The sequence below is a fragment of the Polypterus senegalus genome, chromosome 2, assembly GCF_016835505.1.
Source record: "Polypterus senegalus isolate Bchr_013 chromosome 2, ASM1683550v1, whole genome shotgun sequence".
Lineage (NCBI taxonomy): Eukaryota > Metazoa > Chordata > Cladistia > Polypteriformes > Polypteridae > Polypterus > Polypterus senegalus.
Genome location: NC_053155.1, coordinates 13,406,493 through 13,427,188, shown reverse-complemented (window position 1 = coordinate 13,427,188; position 20,696 = coordinate 13,406,493). Strand labels below are relative to the sequence as shown.

Below are 20,696 nucleotides of genomic sequence, written 5' to 3'. Positions count from 1 at the left end.
ACAGATTCCAGATTATCTACCAGTTCACCTAGCTAGATATCATCTGCAAAATTAACTAGATTATTATTTATATTCTTATCCAAATCATTTCTGTATATTAGAAATAGCAGCGGCTCCATCACCTTATCATATTCTTTACTCGTGACTTATCTTACACTTTAATGTGATGAAGCAAAATGTAATTTTATGCATAACAACTTTCACATGTTTAGATGAATATTTAATTCTAATACATAAACGGTGCATTCTTTTTGCACAGAATTCGTGCAAGTATACAACAAAATAATATACAGTTTGATGAGGTGCAGTCACAGTATATTTATCATCATCATGATATTGTGAATGATTATTTTTAAAATCAAATCAATAAAGTCAGGTCGATTGTTATGTCCGCTCTAAGGTTACATTTGGTTGTCGATTTCTGGAGTCGTTCTCTTTCCTGTGAAAATTTTCTGTATTGCGTTTTTCATTTCCTTGTTCCTAAAGCTGTAGATGATGGGATTGATCATTGGCGGGAGGATAGTAGCAACTATAACCAGAGTGTTGTAGGCTTCGGTTGACAGCTTTACTCCTAATCCAGGTAGAATGAAAGCAGTCATCAGTGGTAAATAAAACAGCAACACCACGAGCAGGTGTGTGACGAGGACATCGAAGACCTTTTTCTTGCCTTCAGTCGATGAAATCTTAAGTGCCGCTTGGGCAATCTTTCCGTAAGAAATGATGGTCAGTATCAAGGTTCCAGAACCATATGTAACTGCAATTGTTGAGAGAAAGCTTAAGTATTTAGCATTGTCATTGCAAGAAACGTGAACCATGGTGGCATAGTCACAGAAACAGTAAGGTAGGACATTTGTGCGACAAAAGGAGAGTTCAGTGACAAATATCATATATACTGTCATTGGCATGCTTGAGATAATATTGCACACTAAGATGCCTGCCCACACAGTTCTACCTGTCACAAGCTGAGGGTATCTCAATGGGTAAATGACTGCGACATAGCGGTCGTATGCCATGAGAGTGAAGAGAAAGGCCTCTACAATCTCAAGATGAAAGACAAGAAACATCTGAACCAAGCAGGCACCATACGGCACTGGAGACGTGTCAAACAGAAGAAGAGCCATCATTTTAGGGATAAGGTTAGTGTTGTGTAGCAAGTCTATAACAGCCAGGGCACCAATGAAGAAAAACATGGGAGTTTGGAGATGACGGTCCAGGATTATTACCAGTAGGACCAAAAGGTTTCCAAAAACGGTCGCCAGATAAACGATGGCCAGGGCAACAACTGTAAAGCTTCTAATTTCTGGTCTGATTTCACAGTGCAGTACAAACTCTGACACAAGAATGGTCGCATTGCTCATCTCTGTAGGTTCCTTCTTTAAGCTGAAACAATAACAAAAAAAGAAAAAAACATGACAAATGCTTTTTACTTACAGTATCCTACATGTTAAAGTAGTTAGTGAGTGAGTAATGCAAAGAAGTGCATTGGTTGGTGATTTTATGTATTACATTAGTCACCTGTGTGTGTCTGTGGATCACTGTGGAGCCCTTTCTTATTTGCAATGGTGATGGACAGGTTGATAGACGAGATTAGACAGGAGTCCTCGTGGACTATGATGTTTGCGGATGACATTGTGATCTGTAGTGATAGTAGGGAGCAGGTTGAGGAGACCCAGGAGAGGTGGAGATATGCTCTGGAGAGGAGAGGAATGAAGGTCAATAGGAACAAGAAAGAATACATGCATGTGAATGAGAGGTAGGTCAGTGGAATGGATAAGAATGCAAGGAGTAGAGCTGGTGAAGGTGGATGAGTTTAAGTACTTGGGATCAACAGTACAGAGTAATTTGGATTGTGGAAGAGAGGTGAAGAAGAGAGTATAGGCAGGGTGGAGTGGATGGAGAAGAGTGTCAGGAGTGATTTGTGTATCAGCAAGAGTAAAAGGGAAGGTCTACAGGACGTAAGTGAGACCAGCTATGTTATATGGGCTGGAGACGGTGGCACTGACCAGAAAGCAGGAAGACAGAGCTGGAGGTGGCAGAGTTAAAGATGCTAAGATATGCATTGGGTGTGACAAGGATGGACAGGATTAGAAATGAGGACATTACAGGGTCAGCTCAAGTTGGACAGTTTGGAGACAAAGTCAGAGAGGCTTTGGTTTGCATTGGTTTGGACATGTGCAGAGGAGAGATGCTGGGTATATTGGGAGAAGGATGCTAAGGATAAATCTGGCAGGCAACAGAAAAAGTGCAAGGCCTAAGAGAAGGTTTATGGATGTGGTGAGAAAGGACAAGATGCAGAGGACAGAAAGATATGGAAGAAGATGATCCGCTGTGGTGACCCCTAACGGGAGCAGCCAAAAGATGAAGAAGAAGAAGACGTGTGTCTGTGGCTCACTCTCCAGGGTCATCTAAAGTATGTACTCCCACCCTCGGTCAGGTGGGGGCGCCAGCGCTAACATTTTTCCTTTTCTGCTTTGGAGAGGACCCCACCCTTTCCGATCCCCTGTCTATCAGTCCTGCAACTACCAAAAGTAGGCATTCTTTGTTAAACAGAACAGACCACAGGACAGGACAGAGCTCCTATCAGCTAATCAAAAGACAACCGAATACCTAGCCTGACGGCTTTTGCTTTAATGCTACACTTAGGCCCTTAGTGTCCCTAATTTTTCTTGGCTGGGTTAAATGGGGTGGCAGGTTGGCGCCCCAACATTTTTTCCTGGGTCTTGTAGTCATTTTACTCGAACGCACTTTTAACAAGTATTGTCATGCAGAAATCAAAGTGAAATATGATACTTGTCACCATCATGAGAAATTATTACATGTAAAATGGTAGTGTGGCACAGTGGGTAGCACTCCTGCCTCACAGTAAGGAGACCCGGGTTTGCTTCCCGGGTCTTCCCTGCGTGGAGTTTGCATGTTCTCCCCGTGTCTGCGTGGGTTTTCTCCCACAGTCCAAAGACATGCAGGTTAGGTGGATTGGCAATCCTAAATTGTCCCTAGTGCGTGCTTGGTGTGTGGGTGTGTGTGTGTGTGACCTGCGGTGGGCTGGTGCCCTGCCTGGGGGTTTGTTTCCTACCTTGCACCCTGTGTTTGCTGGGATTGGCTCCAAAAGACCACCATGACTCTGTAGTTAGGATATATCGGGTTCTATAATGGATGGATAGATGAAAATGGTAGTGTTCTGCCAAGAGCTGGAAAACAGCAGGTCACAAAAGTATAATAATAACAATAGGTCAGGATAACAAGCATAATTCAAATCAAGAAAATCAAATCAATCAAATCAGTCTAAACCCAAAATGTTACCATACTCTTAATCAGAACACCGTGGTACGTTCATTAACAAGGACTTTGTCTTCATTTTGGAGGGAGTGGTGGCTCTGTGGCTAAAGATCTGTGTAGGTATCTGGAAGGTCTTCGATTCAAATCCCATTACTTCCAGAACAGTTGGGCATCAAATCCTACTCTGTTGGGCCCTTAAGCAAGCCCTTTAATCTGAAATTTGTTTCAGGGGTGCTGCACAATGGCTGAAGCTGCACTCTGACCCACCAAGGTCATGCGAAAAGATAACTTCATGAAGATTAATAAAGTATATGAAATAAAATAAATCCTTTACCTGAAACACAATTTCAAACAGAATAGTCAAACTTGGTCATGGAATGTATTAAGTCATTCATTGGCTTAGAAACCTCTACCCTCATGATGTGGCTCGGGTTTTGTCAACCAGACGCCGTATAGTCATGTCTGTAAACAAAATGGCAGTGCCCATGACAGTGTCAGGATAAGTTAAAAACAAACAATAACTAATTTTTATTGCATCACATGATTTAATGGAAATAATTATATTTAAAAAAAATATGGAAAAATAGTTTTGAAAGCTAATGAGAAAAAAATATCAGAAGCCTGAAAAAACTGATATTTTTTATTTCATAATTTTCTTGTGGTTTGTAGTGATTGCTGGGAAAAAAATTCAGTTTAATGTTTTTATGGGGTACAATGGTAACCTTCTGATTGAATGGTAGTTGAAAGTGATTAATGCTGGACCGCAGCAAACAATACGAAAATGACCTTTAAAAACAACTCACACTGCTTGCGCCCACATGTCAAGTAATCCAGTCATATTCTCACAACAGGCATTTTTACTAAAATGTTGCTGAGTGAATACAGTACTTCTGGAAATTCAGAGCAAAACATACACAAGGGATCAAACTTCTGAATTGAAGACCCGCCTCTTCCCCTCATACATTGGTCAAGAGTCCTGTCTTCAATTCAATTCGAGTAACGTGACATTTTTCCACAAATGTTTTAAACAAAACGGAGTGCCATTATGAACATTTCTGCACATCTTCTCTCTGAAAAACTAACACTCAGGACGCTCAGCCAATGAATTATATTCAGCAGCAGAACGTGAAGAAACTCATCTGGGGGGCTCCATTATACCAACAGCACCTCACTGGGACTGCAACTGACAAATCAGATGTTTTCTTTCTTTTCAGTCATTTGTCTGTGTGTATACATATTTATTTATGTATTTATTTATTCGAAGAGTTTCTGTAATAAGCCAAATTTCCCTATTGGGACAACTAAAGTATCTATCTATCTATCTATCTATCTATCTATCTATCTATCTATCTATCTATCTATCTATCTATCTATCTATCTATCTATCTATCTATCTATCTATCTATCTATCATATTGTGCCTTTCATATCTATCTATCAGAGGTAGCCCCACAATGGAAAAATAGATGCAGAGATAACCACAAAATGCAGTGTGGATGGAACAATTGGAAGATGGTATCAGTAGTATTATTAGAATTAAGGAGAAGGAGAAATTGAAGGTTTTTAAGACAGTGGTAAGACCATCAAAGATGTATGAAACTGAGACATGGGCAGTAATGGAGAAGAAGTTAGATGTGGCAGAAATGAGAATGTTGAGATTGATGTGTGGAGATACAAAAAAGGACAGAATAAGAATAACAGAATGAGAAAACTAAAGGTGCAAAAAAAGTGGGAGAGATATCTAAGAAAGTACATCTAAGCAGGTTGAAGTAGTGTGGACACGTGATGAGGAGAGACAATGAATATGTGGGCAAAAAAGTGATGGGAATGGAAGTACAGTGAAGAGAAAACAAGTGAGGCGAAAGCAGAGGTGGATGGATAAAGTAAAAGAAGATCAGAAGGAAAAGGGTCTGGACTGGTGAGGAGGTGAAGGATTTTGCTCCAGTCTCCTTGCGTTGTAAAGCTGCCCCATAAATCAGTCTTTGCTTTGAGTACAGTCCCTGCAGGTACCTTACAAAGATAAAACTGGTGAAGAATGAACCAGGGTCATGGTGTGGAGTCTATCTCAGCTAGCATAGGGCATAAAGCACGAAGAAACCCTGGAAAGAGGCATCACTCCATCACAGGGTTCAACCCCACGTTGAAGTGGGAAAAGATGAAGAGGAAGAAAAAAGAATAGAAGAAGATGATATACTAAGAATGCTTATTTTAATTCAGGAGGGCAAACCCCACTCAGACATGGAGAAATATGCCTACTCCTCTTGGTCAACAAATCTGTGAAGCAGCCACACTAACCATTATGCTTCTATGCCAACCTAATTGCCATTAAAGTGTATGTATCGATTTTTATCAGCTATGGGTGACAACAAGCAGCTTAAGTACTTAGCCACTTTCTGAAGCTGTTCCTAATCCTGGCGTGAGGCCGAGTGCTGCCATTCATACTTGTAAATCTTCTGCTCATTTTTCAAAGCCACTTATTTCAATGGGTCGGCATTTAACGCGACAACATTATAGAATCTAATCCTCAATTGTTCATCACAAGACACACTGACACACACTCAGTTACACTGACCCAGTCTGGATTTAGCTAGTAGTCTAAAGTACAAACATTTGGGCTTTTGGAGGAGAGTCCATATGGACCTTGGAAGAACGTGCAAACTCCCCAAAGACAGTAACTGAGATTTGAACCCAATCTCCTTGAGTTGTAAAGCAGCCCCATACATCAGTGTTTGCTTTGAGCACAGTCCCCATAGGCACCTTACAAAAGATAAAATTAGTGAAGAATTAACAGAGCAATAAATGATAAAAATAAAGGAGAGAACATCAGAGAAATAAAAAGTTATGCCTTCAACTTCAGTTTTTGAAATTCTACAAGGTAGTGTTTAGCTTGTGACGTACCTTCAGAATGAAATCCTTCCAAAACGGCCAGGGCTCTCTTCCTTCCAACTTTTAAGTCAGATGCCACATAAGAAGTTCAACTTGTGAGTAAAGGTTTGTTCATCTTCTTTCTACATATTTATTTGATCTCATCATTAAATATTTTAGTGAGCACTTTAGCTTCAGTACGCTTTTTAAATTCTCCTGTTTAAGTTACGCGTATGTTGCACTTATTTAACACTGGTACTGATGATGAAAGTTTTGCCGCTTCTTAAAATCACAAGCCTCATGTGAGGTTTATATATTGTGGAAACTTTTTGACCTTCCCTTTGGAGATCTTTACACAAACAGCATAGGCATGGAGTCCTAAGGGATCACAGTAGCAACTCTCTGCAGATTTCCACTTCTAAAGCTGTTGCCAGACTAGAATGCTGTTTAAAAAAAGACACGCAAATGCACCAGTGCTTCATCATGGGGCGCAAACACAGTTCCTGAAATGCATTAATTAGAGCACAGCCCCCCAGAGTAAACCAGCTCAGATTTATTAAGGTAAATTGGGCCACCTTATTCAAAGTGACATTCAGGATCAGAATACATTATGGCCGTTTCCATCATTTTTTTCAAACTGGACTCCAAGGAGGATAAATGACTTTCTCATTTGACTTTTGACTTTCTGAATCGAAACCTGACACTAAATCATTAGCCACGGTCTGAACACTTGAGACAACTCATAATTTTTAGGTTCTGTAGCTGCCGATGCTACGTCAAGTGACCTCTGTGTCCTGTTGTTCTCATGAGAGGACAATCAGTTAGCCATCCTGACAGAACTAACCTTAAAAATCACGAATAGCCAAAGACAAGGTGTCAAAAGGTTGATTGTACAGAACAATAAATAATTTCTTGGCAAACTGCATGTTGTTAGTATATCATTACACTAAAAATGTTATCTTACGTCTTCAATTAAAAAACTCATAAAAAGCATACAGAGGGCTGCCCTTGCATGGCATAAAACCACTTCAGTCTTTAATTGTGTAAAGTCAACCAAATGTTACAATTTTGATTTCCATTTTATTATTTTTCTGATACTATTATTGCTGGCATACATATTTTATTCACCTGTTTTATCTAGTGCTGTAGTTCATTTTGGGCAAGCTCGAATGAAAGATATTAAAATAAACTAAAAAATATTTGACATCTCTTACTTTACATGTACCCTGAGTGTTTGTCTGATGCCTTACTTCAGTATCCTCATGTGTCTCAATCCATTCTACTTTTCCATAAAGTCTTATTCTCCGACTGCATCATTTCGAGGTGCGTTGCTTCCCTCCTGTCCACTTTTTTGACTACCAGTAATGCTAGCGGGCCCCCCATTACCTGCTGTGAAAATATCATTCATTTGTATTCTTGGGAATACTTCCCACAAAGTTCATCCCACACCTCTCCTCGTGTCCTTGTGTATGACAGCCTCCTTTGCTTAGTGCTTCCTGTGTCAATCTCGTTTGATCAAACAGTGACAGCAAAATTGACAAAATGTTAGGACTACAAAGCAGCCAGTATTTGAGAGTGACCAGAAGAGAGGGACATACAAAAACAGGCAAGGGGTGACAACTGAAAAGCAATAGCAAAGTTCTTTCTTTCTGTGGCACGATTCGAAAAGGCTTTTATTCGCAGCTCTAGAACAATACAATACAATAAAACATATTTACTTTTTTGCATAGTGCTTTTCTCAGTTAAAATACAAGTGCAGATTATGCTAATTACTAAATAACGAACTGGTACACATTGTCACACACATGCAATTGGGAGGCAGCTAAAGGGCCTGAGTAAGGGTAGTTCCATGCCAGACCAGGGGGAGGTGAGGTGCACTGACTCTCTCTCTCAATCATCTGCAGATCATCCACGGGAAATCCCACACGGTTCAGGTGCCATTGATGACCTCACTTCTGGTCCCACCCCCATTGATGCTCTCACTTCCGGCCATGGGCCCACGGAAGACGTCATTTCCAGTTCAGACCACACTGATGACGTCACTTCCTGTCGCAAACTTTAAAGCCGCCATCTTTACAACCTGAAGATCAGTTCTGTTTTGGACTCAGACCTGTGAACATCTCACAATCTAATTACCCATTCGCAGCCAGGGCAAAATATATGGGTGGCTGCCCCAAACCTTTTTTGATGTCTTTCGACTCTTATTGTGGCAATATATAAATGAAGATTTGTTAAAACTCACAAAGAACAAGATAGAAACTGATTAAATAGAAACCATCAATATCTTTTCATTAATTAATATAAAAGAAATTGTAAAAAGATTATCAAGATGAACACGAGAAAGTCAGAAATTAAGTCAGAGTTCTGGAGACCATGGCCAGCTGGCTGAATACCCACGCCAGGGTTTTCTGTAGTGGAGTCTGTGCTGGCTGCCCAACCTGATGAGAGAATCTATCTGTGATGACTTTTCAATATGCAGGAGACCAGCCCGATAGTAAAGCACCACATCCAGATACTCGATGAGAGGACAAAAAGAATAGAGGAGGGTTAGTAACAGTTTAAAATATTGCAACACTTGTATTTCTATACAAATGATTAACGTACAGAATTGCAGCATGCACATCTGATCAGCAGCTCTAGTCAGGGTATGCCAAATTAAAGTTGTGAGTCTTCAGGTGGGATTTAAAAGCTGAATAGAGAAGAATTGTCCTCTAATTGCTTCATGGTAAAATAAGGTTAATGACCTTCAGGGACACATTTATGACAACTATGCATACTCAGAATTACGCTGAACATACATTGCCCTAAAAAAATGGCCCAAAATAATATATATTTCCAAATACCTGCATAAAATATCTGAAAAATTATCAGATTTCTCAGAGGAACTAGACGCACACACAAACACTCAAATATTAGAGTTTTATTATATACATAAATATCCATGTCATTTTCATAATGTTCATTTTTATTAACATTTACATAGTGGTCAACAACAACAACATAATTTATTTCTATAGCACATTTTCATACCAATGCAGCTCAAAGTGCGCTACAACATGTCAAAAAAAAAGTTACATGAAATGAAAAATATATAAGAATAGGCAATAATATTAAATAGTAAGTAAAATGAAAAAGAAAGGTCAGATGGCTGGGAATTTCATTCATATGCCAAATGCCTTTGGGTTTTCGGCTTAAGAAGTATTGATGAAGGGTCTGTAGAAGCGGGCCTTTCATCCATTGGGCTGGCCCAAGCACGGGAATGGAAATGGGACAGCAAATGGATCCTAGATGAAACCATCAATATATTATGGAGTATATGAAATTGTTAGAACCTAAAATAATGTATTAATTTTTTGTTCTGTGTCTTAAAATATGTTTTTTGAATCCTGATCCCCCCCCCCCCCCCCCCCCCCCCCCCCCCCCCCCCCCCCCCCCCCCCCCCCCCCCCCCCCCCCCCCCCCCCCCCCCCCCCCCCCCCCCCCCCCCCCCCCCCCCCCCCCCCCCCCCCCCCCCCCCCCCCCCCCCCCCCCCCCCCCCCCCCTAAAAAAAAGGGGCTCTTTGAACTGCCTTTCCCAAAGTTTCTTCCATTTTTCCATACAAGGTTTTTGGGAGTTTTCCTTCTCTTCTCAGAGAGTCAAGGCTGGGGGCTATCAAGAGGCAGGGCCTGTTAAAGCCCATTGCGAGCACTTCTTGTGTGATTTTGGGCTATACAACAATAAATTGTATTGTATTGTATTGTATTAGCCTGAGCGTTATTTTCTCGGTCAGCTATTCCAGATGTTTTGTGCATAAGAGCAAAAGGCTGCCTCACCACTTCTTTTAAGCTTGGCTCTTGGAATTATAAGCAGACCACCATTAGAAGATCTAAGGTTACAGCTTGGGGTTTAGGGTGACAGGCATTCCAAAATATAGGATGGAGCACAAGATTATTTAAGTCTTTATAAGCCATTAGAAGCATTTTAAAGTCAAATCTAAATGACACGCATAACTAGTGTAACGATACTAAAACTGGTGAAGTGTGCTCAGATTACGATTATGGCTGCTACATTCTACACTAATTGCAATCGATTGATGTCTTTCTCAGGAAAGTGACCACGTTTGTTGAATCAATGACATAATGGTAGTTTATTTTTATAAAAAGTGTGGTGTCAGCTTATTGAGTTTATCACTTGGTGCATGAAAAGCTTCTTTGCATTTTATTTGTAGTTCAGCTCATGGGTTTTTGACGTTTGACTTCATTTTCAAGATTTCTCTTTTGGTTCCACCCTTTAAACTTGCCACTTGGCTTTATTTTGTTATTTCGTTTACAACCTTCTGCTATCTGACTATATGGCATTTATCATCTCCCAATCAGTTTGATTCTCACAAAGCACTGGCATCTATAGAATCTGGAGTGTACTCGAGTGACCAGGGTGATGGGCTGAAGATACAGATGCCCATGTTGTGGCAAAATATAAAAGCTATTAATTCCAATTGATGGCAAAGTCTCAGTCAGAGTGGTTCATTAAATTATCAGTAAGAACTAGGGCGGCTGTTTGATTAAAAATTTAATCGAGATTAACTACACATTTAAAGTTTTCAATCAACATTGAATGCATATTAATCGAAATTTTATTCTTTCATGCATATTAATGATTTTCTATAAAGTAGACATAAGTCTAATTACTTTCAAATAAAAAGTTTTAATAAACTCTTTCCTAGGCATGAGTTTTTGACTGACTGGTGTAAAACAAATTTACACCCCTTTTTTTTTTCTTAATTTTGGGGAGAATATAAGTAAAAAAAAAAATTTCCCCCCCTTTTAAAGGTTTGAAAATATAAAAGGGTTTTAAATTTGGGAAAAAAATTTTTTCTGGAGTTTTGGGTTTTCCCTTTTGAGAATATAAAAAAAAAAAGGGGGTTGGTTTTTTTGGACCTTTTAAATTTTGGTTTTCCCCTGGATTATATTCCTGGAGCCTTACGGACAAGGGGATAAATACGCTCAGAAATATTGATGTTTGACTTGGGGGGTCTTCAAAGGTGGGCCCAAATAAACCCTTTTAAAAAGTATTTTTCTGAAAAAAAGGCTTTAGTGTCAGTGCTGTGGTTGTTGTGTGTAAAAATGGTTTATATCATCAAAAGCAGACTTTAAAGTTTCATTTGATGGGTGGGGGGAATACATGGCAGATGGGCATGCAAAATTACTGTAACGTTTTTAAAACGCTGTTATGTCCCGGGACCGGTTCGTGTGTGCGTTAAGAGGCTAGGAGTTATCTTTGACTCTAGCATGTCATTTAAACAGCATATTACAAAGTTATAAATGTTGTGAAATTAAGGCGCTTTCTAAATAAACAGGATTGTGAGAATAATTAATGCATTTATTACTAGTAGAATTGACTACTGAAATTTTTCACTGATGTTCAAACTGTTATTTATACAGCCTCCGGTTAATCCAAAATGCTGCTGCAAAATTATTACAAGAACAAGTGTGCTAGGGGTGTGTATTGTGTTAATTATGAATATAGAGAGTAAATTGGCTATTATTGTAATAAAGTAAATATAAGCTGAGGGCAAACTCAGGCCCACTCGGAAGGCCAGAGTTGCCCGAAAGCCCCAAATTTAATCTTTAATTACCAATAAAGGGGCATTTCTGCTTTTTCTAAAAGAAAAAGGAAATATGAACACATAACTCCAGTTCTTTAAACCTCTTTGGGTCCCGGTTAAGTTTAGGCAGATTTTTAAAAAACCTTATTTTAACATATAAAGCATTAAATGGCCTAGGTCCAGCTTACTTGTCTGAACTTAACATGATTTAAACCAGGCACATTAAGATCTCAAGATGGGTCTGCTTATGATTCCCGGATTAATAAAATAACAGTGGGAAGTAGAGCTTTTAGTTACAGGGTCTCTAAATGGAATGGTCTCCTCTACTATAAGAGATGCCCTTGGTCTCTTGGCCTTTAAATTCAAATAAATTTAAATAAAATATCCAGCTGAAGACTCACTACTTCAGTTTAGCACACCCTGACTAGAGCTGCTGATTAACTGTACAGACTCACCTCTGTTGTTGGTCATTAGCACTAAAACAAGTAACATGATAGTTTTAATTTGATACTAACCCCCATCTATTCTGTTTTTCTCCCCGGTACTCAAATGTGGCACTTGGTGCCACGCCCAACCCCTGTTGTTTTCGCCCCCCTAAAGGGAAAGTCATCTCTGATGAGGATCGCAGGGAAACTGGGAAAGAAGGGGCCTTCTTCATCGCATTGGCTGGCCCAGCACCGTTTCCCGCTGTGGAATGGCCAAATGGGGAGGCAGCATAATGGATGCGGTCCAGGATTGTAAACAAATCAAAATCATATTATTGATGTCATCCATTGTTAAATTCTGTTACATACTTCTAAAAATGTTATATTTTATTGTATTGAGGATTTGTTCTTTTTCTGTGTATTGTATTAATTTGACCCCATTCTTTTTGGGCATCCACTGACGCCCAACCTACTTGGAAAGGGCCTTTTGAACTGCCTTTCCAAAGTTTCTTCCATTTTTCCATCAGGTTTTTTTTTGGGGGTTTTTCCCCTTTTCTTCTCAGAGAGTCAAGGCTGGGGCTATCAAGAGGGGAGGGCTTTAAAGCCATTGGCACTTTGTGATTTTGGGCTATACAACAATAATTTTATTGTATTGGCATTTAGCGACAACATTATAGAATCTAATCCTCAATTGTTCATCACAAGACACACTGACACACACTCAGTTACACTGACCCAGTCTGGATTTAGCTAGTAGTCTAAAGTACAAACATTTGGGCTTTTGGAGGAGAGTCCATATGGACCTTGGAAGAACGTGCAAACTCCCCAAAGACAGTAACTGAGATTTGAACCCAATCTCCTTGAGTTGTAAAGCAGCCCCATACATCAGTGTTTGCTTTGAGCACAGTCCCCATAGGCACCTTACAAAAGATAAAATTAGTGAAGAATTAACAGAGCAATAAATGATAAAAATAAAGGAGAGAACATCAGAGAAATAAAAAGTTATGCCTTCAACTTCAGTTTTTGAAATTCTACAAGGTAGTGTTTAGCTTGTGACGTACCTTCAGAATGAAATCCTTCCAAAACAGCCAGGGCTCTCTTCCTTCCAACTTTTAAGTCAGATGCCACATAAGAAGTTCAACTTGTGAGTAAAGGTTTGTTCATCTTCTTTCTACATATTTATTTGATCTCATCATTAAATATTTTAGTGAGCACTTTAGCTTCAGTACGCTTTTTAAATTCTCCTGTTTAAGTTACGCGTATGTTGCACTTATTTAACACTGGTACTGATGATGAAAGTTTTGCCGCTTCTTAAAATCACAAGCCTCATGTGAGGTTTATATATTGTGGAAACTTTTTGACCTTCCCTTTGGAGATCTTTACACAAACAGCATAGGCATGGAGTCCTAAGGGATCACAGTAGCAACTCTCTGCAGATTTCCACTTCTAAAGCTGTTGCCAGACTAGAATGCTGTTTAAAAAAAGACACGCAAATGCACCAGTGCTTCATCATGGGGCGCAAACACAGTTCCTGAAATGCATTAATTAGAGCACAGCCCCCCAGAGTAAACCAGCTCAGATTTATTAAGGTAAATTGGGCCACCTTATTCAAAGTGACATTCAGGATCAGAATACATTATGGCCGTTTCCATCATTTTTTTCAAACTGGACTCCAAGGAGGATAAATGACTTTCTCATTTGACTTTTGACTTTCTGAATCGAAACCTGACACTAAATCATTAGCCACGGTCTGAACACTTGAGACAACTCATAATTTTTAGGTTCTGTAGCTGCCGATGCTACGTCAAGTGACCTCTGTGTCCTGTTGTTCTCATGAGAGGACAATCAGTTAGCCATCCTGACAGAACTAACCTTAAAAATCACGAATAGCCAAAGACAAGGTGTCAAAAGGTTGATTGTACAGAACAATAAATAATTTCTTGGCAAACTGCATGTTGTTAGTATATCATTACACTAAAAATGTTATCTTACGTCTTCAATTAAAAACTCAGGAAAGCATACAGAGGGCTGCCCTTGCATGGCATAAAACCACTTCAGTCTTTAATTGTGTAAAGTCAACCAAATGTTACAATTTTGATTTCCATTTATTATTTTTCTGATACTATTATTGCTGGCATACATATTTTATTCACCTGTTTTATCTAGTGCTGTAGTTCATTTTGGGCAAGCTCGAATGAAAGATATTAAAATAAACTAAAAAATATTTGACATCTCTTACTTTACATGTACCCTGAGTGTTTGTCTGATGCCTTACTTCAGTATCCTCATGTGTCTCAATCCATTCTACTTTTCCATAAAGTCTTATTCTCCGACTGCATCATTTCGAGGTCGTTGCTCCCCTCCTGTCCACTTTTTTGACTACCAGTAATGCTAGAGGGCCCCCCATTACCTGCTGTGAAAATATCATTCATTTGTATTCTTGGGAATACTTCCCACAAAGTTCATCCCACACCTCTCCTCGTGTCCTTGTGTATGACAGCCTCCTTTGCTTAGTGCTTCCTGTGTCAATCTCGTTTGATCAAACAGTGACAGCAAAATTGACAAAATGTTAGGACTACAAAGCAGCCAGTATTTGAGAGTGACCAGAAGAGAGGGACATACAAAAACAGGCAAGGGGTGACAACTGAAAAGCAATAGCAAAGTTCTTTCTTTCTGTGGCACGATTCGAAAAGGCTTTTATTCGCAGCTCTAGAACAATACAATACAATAAAACATATTTACTTTTTTGCATAGTGCTTTTCTCAGTTAAAATACAAGTGCAGATTATGCTAATTACTAAATAACGAACTGGTACACATTGTCACACACATGCAATTGGGAGGCAGCTAAAGGGCCTGAGTAAGGGTAGTTCCATGCCAGACCAGGGGGAGGTGAGGTGCACTGACTCTCTCTCTCAATCATCTGCAGATCATCCACGGGAAATCCCACACGGTTCAGGTGCCATTGATGACCTCACTTCTGGTCCCACCCCATTGATGCTCTCACTTCCGGCCATGGGCCCACGGATGGCGTCATTTCCAGTTCAGACCACACTGATGACGTCACTTCCTGTCGCAAACTTTAAAGCCGCCATCTTTACAACCTGAAGATCAGTTCTGTTTTGGACTCAGACCTGTGAACATCTCACAAACTAATTTACCCATTTGCAGCCAGGGCAAAATATATGGGTGGCTGCCCCAAACCTTTTTTGATGTCTTTCGACTCTTATTGTGGCAATATATAAATGAAGATTTGTTAAAACTCACAAAGAACAAGATAGAAACTGATTAAATAGAAACCATCAATATCTTTTCATTAATTAATATAAAAGAAATTGTAAAAAGATTATCAAGATGAACACGAGAAAGTCAGAAATTAAGTCAGAGTTCTGGAGACCATGGCCAGCTGGCTGAATACCCGCCAGGGTTTTCTGTAGTGGAGTCTGTGCTGGCTGCCCAACCTGATGAGAGAATCTATCTGTGATGACTTTTCAATATGCAGGAGACCAGCCCGATAGTAAAGCACCACATCCAGATACTCGATGAGAGGACAAAAAGAATAGAGGAGGGTTAGTAACAGTTTAAAATATTGCAACACTTGTATTTCTATACAAATGATTAACGTACAGAATTGCAGCATGCACATCTGATCAGCAGCTCTAGTCAGGGTATGCCAAATTAAAGTTGTGAGTCTTCAGGTGGGATTTAAAAGCTGAATAGAGAAGAATTGTCCTCTAATTGCTTCATGGTAAAATAAGGTTAATGACCTTCAGGGACACATTTATGACAACTATGCATACTCAGAATTACGCTGAACATACATTGCCCTAAAAAAATGGCCCAAAATAATATATATTTCCAAATACCTGCATAAAATATCTGAAAAATTATCAGATTTCTCAGAGGAACTAGACGCACACACAAACACTCAAATATTAGAGTTTTATTATATACATAAATATCCATGTCATTTTCATAATGTTCATTTTTATTAACATTTACATAGTGGTCAACAACAACAACATAATTTATTTCTATAGCACATTTTCATACCAATGCAGCTCAAAGTGCGCTACAACATGTCAAAAAAAAAAGTTACATGAAATGAAAAATATATAAGAATAGGCAATAATATTAAATAGTAAGTAAAATGAAAAAGGAAAGGTCAGATGGCTGGGAGGATAGAAACAAAAACAAACAAAATAAAAACTCATTAGGCTTGAGAAAAAAACAAAATGTACAGGGATCCCAAGGCCAAAAGACCACCTGGCCAGCCCCCACCGGATATTCTATCTAACATAAATGCTCGTAAATCAGTCCTCTTGGTTTTCAGGCTTCACATGATAGTATGTGATGAAGTTGGTCTTGTAGACAGCTGGAAGACCCACCTTCAGTCCATAATCAGGTGTTAGTAGTGCGAATCACCACCAGAGAACAACCGGAAAAGACAGAAGAGAATATCGGTCGATTAGTACAAATGTTGATCCCTGAAGAATGTGATAATTCTATGCCTACTGTATATACTTTATCAGGAGTATAACTGAAATGTAGCTATGAAGAAACCATATTAAAATAATGAGTATTTAACCTTTTTTTAAATGATCCACAGTCTGTGTCTTTAAACACAAATAAAACAGAGATGTTAATTGTTGGAGGGAATGACGTTGATCACAGCAATATTAACTCAGTTGGAATCGATTAATTTTACTAAATCAGCCCAATCTAGCTAGGAGTTATCTTTGACTCTAGCATGTCATTTAAACAGCATATTACAAAGTTATAAATGTTGTGAAATTAAGGCGCTTTCTAAATAAACAGGATTGTGAGAAATTAATTAATGCATTTATTACTAGTAGAATTGACTACTGCAATGCGGCGTTCACTGGATGTTCAAACTGTTATTTATACAGCCTCCAGTTAATCCAAAATGCTGCTGCAAGAATTATTACAAGAACAAGTAGTGCTAGGGTGTTGTATTGTGTTAGCCATTATGAATATAGAGAAAAGCCAAGCAAAATGACGCCTATTATTGGCTAACTAAAAAGATTACAATATGTAAGCTTTCGAGGCAACTCAGGCCCCTACTTCAGGCAAAGGGGCCAGAGTTGCCTCGAAAGCTTACATATTGTAATCTTTAGTTAGCCAATAAAAGGCGTCATTTTGCTTGGCTTTTCTCTACAAGAACAAGGAAATATGAACACATAACTCCAGTTCTTAAAACCTTACATTGGCTCCCGGTTAAGTTTAGAGCAGATTTTAAAATCCTTATTTTAACATATAAAGCATTAAATGGCCTAGGTCCAGCTTACTTGTCTGAACTTAACATGATTTACAAACCAGAGCGCACATTAAGATCTCAAGATGCCAGTCTGCTTATGATTCCAAGGATTAATAAAATAACAGTGGGAGGTCGAGCTTTTAGTTACAGGGTCTCTAAACTGTGGAATGGTCTGCCTGCTACTATAAGAGATGCCCCTTCGGTCTCTTCGGCCTTTAAATTAAATAAATTAAATAAAATATCCAGCTGAAGACTCACTACTTCAGTTTAGCACACCCTGACTAGAGCTGCTGATTAACTGTACAGACTGCACCTCTGTTGTTGGTCATTAGCACTAAAACATAAGTAACATGATAGTTTTAATTTGATACTAACCCTCATCTATTCTGTTTCTCTTCCCGGTACTCAAATGTGGCACTTGGTGCCACGGCCCACCTGCCATGTTGTTTTGCCCGCCTAAGGTAAAGTCATCTCTGATGGAGGATCGCAGGAATCGTGGGAAAGAAGGGTCCTTTCATCGCATTGGCTGGCCCAGCACTGTTTCAGCTGTGGAATGGCCAAATGGGGGAGGCAGCATAATGTCCAGGATTGTAAACAAATCAAAATCATATTATGTGATGTCATCCATTGTTAAATTCTGTTACATACTTCTAAAAATGTTATATTTTTATTGTATTGAGGATTTGTTCTGTTCTGTGTATTGTATTAAATTTGACCCCATTCTTTTTGACATCCACTGCACGCCCAACCTACTTGGAAAGGGGTCTCTTTTTGAACTGCCTTTCCCAAAGTTTCTTCCATTTTTTCCATACAAGGTTTTTTTTGGGAGTTTTTCCTTCTCTTCTCAGAGAGTCAAGGCTGGGGGGCTATCAAGAGGCAGGGCCTGTTAAAGCCCATTGCGGCACTTCTTGTGTGATTTTGGGCTATACAACAATAAATTGTATTGTATTGTATTGTATTAGCCTGGCGTTATTTTCTCGGTCAGCTATTCCAGATGTTTTGTGCATAAGAGCAAAAGGCTGCCTCACCACTTCTTTTAAGCTTGGCTCTTGGAATTATAAGCAGACCACCATTAGAAGATCTAAGGTTACAGCTTGGGGTTTAGGGTGACAGGCATTCCAAAATATAGGATGGAGCACAAGATTATTTAAGTCTTTATAAGCCATTAGAAGCATTTTAAAGTCAAATCTAAATGACACGCATAACTAGTGTAACGATACTAAAACTGGTGAAGTGTGCTCAGATTACGATTATGGCTGCTACATTCTACACTAATTGCAATCGATTGATGTCTTTCTCAGGAAAGTGACCACGTTTGTTGAATCAATGACATAATGGTAGTTTATTTTTATAAAAAGTGTGGTGTCAGCTTATTGAGTTTATCACTTGGTGCATGAAAAGCTTCTTTGCATTTTATTTGTAGTTCAGCTCATGGGTTTTTGACGTTTGACTTCATTTTCAAGATTTCTCTTTTGGTTCCACCCTTTAAACTTGCCACTTGGCTTTATTTTGTTATTTCGTTTACAACCTTCTGCTATCTGACTATATGGCATTTATCATCTCCCAATCAGTTTGATTCTCACAAAAGCACTGGCATCTATAGAATCTGGAGTCGTACTCGAGTGACCAGGGTGATGGGCTGAGAGATACAGATGCCCATGTTGTGGCAAAATATAAAAGCTATTAATTCCAATTGATGGCAAAGTCTCAGTCAGAGTGGTTCATTAAATTATCAGTAAGAACTAGGGCGGCTGTTTGATTAAAAATTTAATCGAGATTAACTACACATTTAAAGTTTTAAATCAACATTGAATGCATATTAATCGAAATTTTATTCTTTCATGCATATTAATGATTTTCTATAAAGTAGACATAAGTCTAATTACTTTCAAATAAAAAAGTTTTAATAAACTCTTTCCTAGGCATGGTGACTGACTGGTGTCCTATCTGTGGTTTGTTCTGGTCTTGCATCCTTATAGTAGCTGGGATAGGCTCCAGCCCCCGGACCACAACCCCACCAGCCCATCTACCTGCCCACGTCCCTATTCAAGACTAAGTTGGGTACAAAATGACTGACTGACTTTCCTAGGCATGTTAAATTATTCCAGTTAGTTTGCTGAACAATTTTGTGTAGCAGAAATAAATTGAATAAAGTGGTGAAGCATGGATCAGTCAATAGAATAAAGTAAATATTTGTTTTATATGTTGAGCCCATCACAATGAAACAGTCTAACACATTGATCAGTTCTGTCAAAAATGATATGAAGATTAAAAATAACGCATTATTGCTTTTCTGACTATTTATTTAGCTAATTGCATAAAATGACCAGTTTATTTGTACTGTTCATTTGGGGGGTATTTTTTTATTAACAGCATATCCAGATACAGAAAGCAAACATCCACCATTTAATAACAACTTAATTTAATTTCTTACTACGTTACAAAATAAATAAATATGTAATATAGTTACGTATTATAAAAGGTAATGCTGTAATTACTGTTGTATTATTGTTTTTTAGTAATTTAGTAATATGCACCTCCTTTTTCCATCCTCAAAACAAACTCTAAAGATTTGTGGTAAGACCATTAAACTCTGCACCGCCATATCACACTATTTCAAAATCCAGTGCCCTCTATAATTTTTGGGGAGAAGAACCATTTTTTCTTGATTCCCCCTTCTGCTCCATAGTTTAAAACTACAAATCAAACAATTCAGACTTGGATATCTTAAATTGGGACAGCTTAGCTATTAGTTAAACAAACAGGCTTGATGGACTGAATGGTTTCCTCTCGTTTGTCAAATTTCTGATGTTCTAATGTGCACATTGCAGACTTCCATTTATGAGGATTTGCACACATTTTCGTCACACCATGCAGAAATGACAGAACCTTTTGAATAAATCAAGGAAAAATATGTTTTTGTCACACACATTATCTATAGCAAATAATTGGATTAAAACTAAACAGACACTTTGTCTGTTGGTTTCTGTTTCTCGATTGCACACAGCACACTCTTTTGTAATTGGTTGCCTGGTTGAGCCCTGCAAAGGACTGTGGTTTGCTTCTTGCCTTTTACCCACTGTTGCTGTGATGATCGCTGGCTCCCTGTGACCCCTAACCGCTGATTAAATTTGATCCTCAGATCATGCAGGCTCAAATACATTCCTACAACTTTCATGTGCATTCACCCAAGGGTGGTGGTGAGTTAAACTTCTAACATCATCTCCAGAGTGATACAGAAGGCTTTTAACCAGATAAAAACTCTGTGTAA

At 38.8% G+C, this 20,696-nt stretch overlaps 1 protein-coding gene across 1 annotated transcript; it reads right to left on the bottom strand.

Moving 5' to 3' along the window:
- Positions 1-401: 401 nt before the first annotated feature.
- LOC120524170 (olfactory receptor 13G1-like) lies at positions 402-1,358 on the bottom strand. Its single transcript, XM_039746051.1, has one exon. The coding sequence runs from the start codon at positions 1,356-1,358 to the stop codon at positions 402-404; it is 957 nt and encodes a 318-aa protein (XP_039601985.1).
- Between the last annotated feature and the right edge of the window lie 19,338 nt (positions 1,359-20,696).

Coding starts and splice junctions, on each gene's coding strand:
- LOC120524170 (XM_039746051.1), bottom strand. CDS start 1,358: ATGAGCAATGCGACCATTCTTGTGTCAGAGTTTGTACTGCACTGTGAA.